Here is a 7109-nt window from a genome sequence, read left to right on the forward strand (position 1 = left end):
ACCACCTACTACTGTTAATACGTCATGAAAAATGTATGCATCACTAGCAGATATTTGTACTCGTATATTTTTCTATTCATTATGCCTCCCCTCCTGAGCCTATAAATTTCAAGAAAGGCTATAAATTTCAAGAAAGTAAGTTCACTGTTATAATTCCAGTATCTTCCACAGTAATAGTGGTAGACACATAGTGGTAGATATTTTGGATAAATGAAAGAAATGCAAGAACATCCACAAGGTATTTTTTAAAAAGCAGAAAGGAGAAGTATCTAACACAGCATGGGGAGGAATGAAGAGTAAGGGAAACTGCCTTGAGAAGAGCTAACATGGATTAAGCACGAATTATATGCCAGAAACAGTTCTAAGCATTTTCAACACATCTATTCTAATGCTCACAACAATCCTACCAGAAGACACATGTTACAGATGAGAAAAACGGGCAATGGAGGCTGACCTGCTGAAGAATACAACAAATGGTGGGATCAGGATTTGAACATAGCTAACTTTGGAACCTTTGCTCTTAACCACTAGACTGCACAGTCAAGAGACGAGTAGGACTTGGCCAGGTGAGGAGCAAGAGGTGAGAACTCGAAGGAAAGCATTCTAAGTAGAGGGAATGATACAAGCAAAACCAGCACAGCCTGGCTTATTTCAGGAACTCTAACCCTTACCAATATAACTAAAGCATAAAGAGGAAAACTGATGAAAGATAATGTTGGAGAAGTAATCGTGGCCAGATCCTAAGAGACATATACAGCAATGCTTCATTTATCCAAGATTATCAGGGAAGGAGCACAAAGCTTTTAATCAAATAGCTCTGGGTTGAAAAGCCAATGCCATCATTTTGTTAAAATATTTCTCTGAGCATTTATTTCCTTATCTGAAAAAGAAAGAACATACAAATATCTACTTTAATAAGTAGCTGTGGGAACAAACGTTAACAAACATAAGAGCTAAGAACCAGGCCCAGAACATTTTTTTGCGTCCAATAAATGTTAATGATTTAATTTTGCAATTGTGGTTATTGCTAATCAACTTTTCTCACATTTATAAATCTGCAACATAATCGAAGCTTGTTTTCTCAAGCACTACAACTTATTGAACCATCTTTTTCCTTATCTAATTGTAAAGTGAATTCTACAAATCCCCCAACCTAACAAACATGAAACTTACATCTCATATCTACAGATGGCTGCACCTGTTCCAACCTCTCTACCACCTCCAGCGCCCTTTTGCAGCCAACGGCACAGCTGTGGAAATACCTGAAACTTCTGGTATCCCTAGATTTAAAAATAGGGACATAAAGATAGAACTGTTTAGAATAGTGTTTCATTCAGAATTTGGGAAAGGAAAGAGGAACACAGCTGCTTAGAGTGATGGTTACCACCCAGTGAATAGATGGGATTTTCAAAGCATTTTGGTGTGTTGTCCCCTATCCCCAAATCCACCATTAACCGTGATGTGCCATCTCTGCTGATGGCTACCCCATGGCCAGTGTCCTTGGCTACTTGATATTTGTTCATGTCTCCTGAGCTACACTTTAAGCCCATCTTAAGACTGTGAGCTGGCTTCCACCTACCTCCCAGTCTACCTCTCTACTATGTTGTCCGTGGGCTACTTACTAACTTTCCACACAGGGAGCACACCAGGCACTTCCACATCTCCCTGCTTTGGCCTTTTCTGTTGTCTCTGCCTGGAGCATCCTCCTGCCTCAGCTCCTTGTACTGCTACTCCATCTTACCATCCTTCAAGGCTTAGTACAAAAACCACCTCCTCTCTGATTTCCCTCCTCCTGACAAAATGAAATGCCACGTTCTGCAAACTTCCCCAGCACTTTGCTTATTTACAGTTACAATGACCACGTACTAAACAGAGGTATGTGGCGAGCATCATTGTAGGTGCTTTCTGTATGCTATCATGTCATTTTCACTACAAACTTGTAAGCAATAATTATAAACCCCAACTTACAAATGGAGAACCTGAAGCTCTGAGTTGAGCTTACCAATAATCACACAACAAGAAAGGGACACAGCCAGAATTCCAGCCATGTTCGGAGTCCCCAAATCCATAGTGTTTCACTCTGCAATGTTGCCTCTCTTTGATGGCCCTATTTCCAGTTGGTTAATTATAGACATATATACCTGTCCCATGGGATTACAGAAAACCCCTTGATGATATGCTGATCTTCATAAATGTGGATAATAATGTATTCATTTATACAAGGTTCTTAGGAGAATTAAAAGAGACAATATATTTAAAGCATTTAGCACAGTATCGTGCAAATAATAAGCACCAAATAATTTGTTAGTTTTCTTGTTGTTGTTGTTGTTGTTACCATGTCAAGTACCAAGAATAAAGCCTTGCACATAAATTCTGAGCTGAAGTTTATTTCTGAGAAGCAACTGAAATGGGTAAGGACCTAATGGAAGAGACAAACGCTACTTCGACTTGGCATTTCCGCATAGTATTTGACTATTTAATCAGAAGCAACAAGAGTCACATAGTAACTTTCTTGTTTCTATGCTAGAGTCAATTGATTTCTGTATCTTTCTACTGTCAGGTGGATGTTAGGAAAGATTCCTAGTTAGTTCAAAAGTTTTGCAGCATTGTTACTTTCTTGCTGCCCTCTCCTATTGGATTTGTGAAGGTTCACCTCTGAGAAGTCAATACTTAACAAGTTCTGAGCTAGAAGAAAACCACAAAATTTTACAAAAGTAAAATGGAAGTACAAAGAGCAAAATGTATTCTAAAATTCTGGTGCTTATAAACATAGTGAAACACTTTCTTTCATCCTCATAGCACTTAACACTACTTGAAATCATATTTTTCTACTCGTTTGTTTTTGTCAGTCGCCCCGTAGCAGGAGGTAAGCTGTCTGAGAGGAAGCAATCTGTTCACTGCTTTCCCCCAGGGCCTAAGTTATACCTAATACACAGTAGTAGTCACTTATATATTAGTCGATTGATCGCATTTATATGTACATATGAATATATATATATGTACATGACATTATTCCATGGTTTATGAATAAATGTGAATATATCCCTACACGTAAGTGCATAGTGTACATTTATGTACATGTATTTGTGTAGAATATATTTCAAACTGGAAAATGCAGATACCTGTTTGCCAAAGTTGGATCTCCTGAACATAATAAAGGCTTCTGGCTGACCTTTCTACTATTATTTAACAAACGTACACTACTACCCACATACTAACAATTCAGATGGTAAAAAATGGATTTTATTAAACATGAAGAGTTAAAATCTTTTTTTTTTACTTAACAAACTATAATACTTTTATCTTTTTAAACCCCTCGTCCCTGTTCATTAGCTTGTGTGAGGGGTATAAGAGAGGGAGGCAGACTATGGACCAATAAACTTTCTCTACAAATTTGGCAGGTAAAATGTTCCAAATTCGTATGGGCTGGCAAGATGTCCTTATTTAAGTTGTAACATATACAGAAAATTATAACAATTATAGTAACACTGTGGACTAGGTAAATGTGCCACAAACTTAGCATCAGTTTCTTTTTTATTATTTAAACCTTATACCAACCCTGAAAGGTTGGTGTTATTACCCCATTTATAAATTAGGAAACTAAGACTTAAAGAGATAGAGTAACTTGCCAAAGATACTCGACTGTTTATCCAGTCATGGCACCGTCTGAAAACTCAGGGTTCCACTCTGAAACCCAAACTCTTTTCAGTAAGCAACAATGCCTCCCACACAGTGTTATAGACACTAACTTTGAGGGATATGTGTTTAGGCAGTTTTTGTAGTATGTGCATTTTAATAAGTAATTCTCGGCACGTAGAGACTAGACCAAATGACAGCCAAACACCCTGAAGAGTACCCCAGGCTACAGACAGCAAGGGGCAAATGTGTCTCCACAACTATCAGTCTGTGTTTCTCAGAATATGGAGCATTTTCCAGTTGATTACGTCCTTCAAAAGAAATGTATTTTCTAACAGAGCTTCATTATTCCTCCTCTTATACAAAACAGAAATGGACTTTCACTGCAAACCAATGGGAAGTTCTTAACTCATTTCCTTATATTACTTGAAGTGAATGTGCTTTCTGTCTTCAGAGAAAAGAATTGCTGGATGCATGCTATGCCTTTGGGATGCTTTTGAGTCTGACAATCAATGCTGTGGAGGTGAGAGATTAGTCCTTATATACTTTTAAGGGGAGTGGGGTTATTTTAAACTCAATGAGAGCAGAATTCTAAAAAAAGAGAGAAAAAAAAAGGAAAGGCTTCCCTCCCAGTTTAGAGAAGAATTCAGATACCTTTTCCTGAAAGAATTGACTATTATTTCTTAGACCTTCTTTTCAGGAGCAGGCCTGAGATGGGGAGGGAAACCACATGTTTTAAAAGCTTTTTTTAATTTATAGATATTTTTGAACATTTGTAACTAACAGTAATGAGGAACGTTTAAATTGCCTCTCACCTGCCCATATAATACTTGGGAAGATTCTATGCAGAGTAAAGGAAAGCAACCCCACCCAGACCACTCCAGTCACAGGAGGCACCAACTGCAGCGTCATCAGCCCCAGGGACTGAAGGTGAAAGGGACACCTGGCAGTGCTGGAAGCACAGGTGTGTCCCCCACCCTGCCCAGGGAAGCGGAAAGGAAGGGAAAGCAGCTCTGCCTTCCCTCCAATCCACACACAAACCTTGCTGCCAAGAACTTATTTTTGGACACTTAAACTGAAATTCCCAGAAAGGAAGGGGAACTACAATGTCTGAGGGATACTCAGAGTTCTGGTATCCAACCTGGTTTTAGTTTTTTGTTTTCTGATATCAAGTCCCTTCCTAAGTCCCATCTCCCATCCTTTGGAAGGGATCCAGTCTAAGCCAAGAGAAAGCTCTGGGAGCTTTAGAGCTTTTGCGATGAAGATTCCAGCTGTGACACTTCAAAGGTACATGACCTTGGGGAAGTACCTCATCTTTCTGAAGACTCAGTTTTGTGCTTGGTAAGATGGGATTGATATCTGTTGTTAGAAAGTTGTTGAGGCTTCAACATAAAACTCACTCAGTACCCGGCTCTTATAGGGCCTCCGTAGTGCCCTGTGTTTGTTAAGGGCACGTTGCACAAAGCAGCAGATGCTGGCTGCGTGCTCATGTTTCCACTGCTCAAGACTTGCCCATACTCCCTCATTAGTGATTTATGTTACCAACCACTCACCTAACCTCATTAAGATGCCGCGTACCGGCGTCTAGTTTTCTGGATCTTCAAAAGTCTGCTGAGCCCGAGAGATAAATTCTCATTAAGCGCAAGGGACAAAGTTGCCTGGGTTCCCCTTCCCACCGGGAATCCGTAAACCGTTGAATACAAATCAGGCCAGGGCAGAAACACGTGTGCAGGCTTTTTGCATTGATGAAACAGGTGTCTGCACATCTTTTGGGGTAAGAGGTGGGAAAGGACCCCTGACTACTGTCTGCTGTTTGGGAATGGAAAGGGGAGTAGGACAGGAAAGACTGCACGAAAGAGGCCTCTGCGAGGCGGTCCTCACTGGTGACCCTGTCCTCGGCGCAGTGGGAAGAAAGGACACGAGTGGGGAGAAGCCGCGAGAGCAGGAATACCTGAAGAGTCTGGCCGCCGTCTGGTTCCTCCTCCACGCTGTGCCCTGTTGTAGAACCCCCTGCACGATCTCCTTCTCGTTGGGCAGCCGATAGACCGGGAAGATGTAGAGCCAACAGAGAACCACGACACAGAGGGCACTGGCTCCGACTGGCAGCCGGGTCCGTGGGAACTTCCACGCCAGGACGGCCATGGCTCCTCTAGAGGTGTGTCGCCGGGCCCTCCCGCAGGGGCTCATCTCAGCCCCGACGTCCCGGGGGGCACGGGCCAGAGCCTCAACACAACTCCAGGCGAAGTGGCAGCGGAGGGCGTCCCCACTGCCGGCCCCCCATGCACACACACCTTTCTCTTTCTTGCTTTCCCTCGCACTCACGCTTCTTCAGCCCCCACAGCCTCAAAGGTCAGAGCAAGGATTTTTTTTTTTTTTAATGCAACTTTTTCAAGAGGAAGTAGCTGGGGGCAAGTCACGAGCTATGGCCATGGTCGCTTCCCCTGCAGAAGGCGGGCACTGAAGTCTCCGTGAGCGCGGAGAGCGGCGGCGGCGAGTCGCTCTCGCCGGTTCTGCAGCATCACTGTCGCCCTCGGCGTGGGTCCGGGGAGAGGCTCGGCTCCCTCCCCGACACTCGGTCCGCGGCGGCCCCTTCTGAGAGATGCTCCTGCGCCCTTCGCCGCCTCTCCCCGCCTCCCGCGCCGCTGCGCAGCCAGGCACCCTCCCCAGACGCGCTCTCCGCGCCGCGCCAAGTCCTTGGAAATTTCCACGGGGGCCCGGGACCGCTATCCTGCGCCGGGCTTCTCCACCTCGCCAGCCAGGACCCTCGCTCCCCCCCGCTCCGGGAGAAGAAAAGAACTCGTTCTCATCAGTTAATTCAGCAGCGCGCCGCAGCCTTTCGCTGCTCTCGGACTTCGCAGACAAACGCCCGGGGATTGGTGGAATTCAAGGTCCCCCTCACTCCCCCACCCGCGAAATTGCCTCCTTCAACCCGTTCAGATCCGCGACGCTCAACTGGAGCGTGCGGGCCTCTCTCTCCCGCCCTTGTTCTCTGGAGATAGAGGTAAACAATAAAAAATAAGCTCCCCCCAAAAATATATATATATCCCTGAGTGTGGCAGAGACTGGCTGATGACCTGGCCCTTCAACACGAAGCCTTCGTGCAGGGACTATCACCCGGCCGCCGTCACCCTGGTCCCTCACTAAATGGTTGGTTATTAACCCGCAGTGAGACGCTAGGAGGCCGACGGAGATTTATCCCTTCCTGGGCCCCCACCCCCATTACCGGGTCCCGGAGCCGCGGCTCCAGCCGCCACCGTGTGTGTGTGTGTGTGTGCGCGCGCGCGCGGGCGTGCACACACACACACACACACCGACGATCACGGCCCGCACACGCGCACACGAGGAGGTGCGCGCATACCGGGTCCTCCGCCTCGCCTCCGCCTTGCGGGGAAAGACGCTGCTGCATCCAGATGTGCTAGCAGCTGGTGTCCAGGCACGCAAACCTCAGGACGTGACAGTGCGTCGGAGGCGCC

The 7109-nt window shown here is 45.2% G+C and overlaps 1 protein-coding gene across 3 annotated transcripts in view; it reads right to left on the reverse strand.

Annotated features, from left to right (window-relative positions):
- The window catches only part of ST8SIA1 (ST8 alpha-N-acetyl-neuraminide alpha-2,8-sialyltransferase 1), a 146865-nt gene extending 140367 nt beyond the window's left edge, over positions 1-6498 (reverse strand). Inside the window, exon 1 of one of the 3 annotated variants that reach the window (XM_033117715.1) lies at positions 5588-6498. In XM_033117715.1, coding sequence (XP_032973606.1) covers positions 5588-5823 — 236 coding nt within the window. In that variant the 5' untranslated portion in view covers positions 5824-6498. The remainder of the gene's footprint in view (positions 1-5587) is intronic. The other 2 variants (XM_033117717.1, XM_033117716.1) reach the window with 2 other exon arrangements.
- Between the last annotated feature and the right edge of the window lie 611 nt (positions 6499-7109).

This window comes from Rhinolophus ferrumequinum, chromosome 10 (genome assembly GCF_004115265.2).
Source record: "Rhinolophus ferrumequinum isolate MPI-CBG mRhiFer1 chromosome 10, mRhiFer1_v1.p, whole genome shotgun sequence".
Taxonomy (NCBI): Eukaryota; Metazoa; Chordata; class Mammalia; order Chiroptera; family Rhinolophidae; genus Rhinolophus; species Rhinolophus ferrumequinum.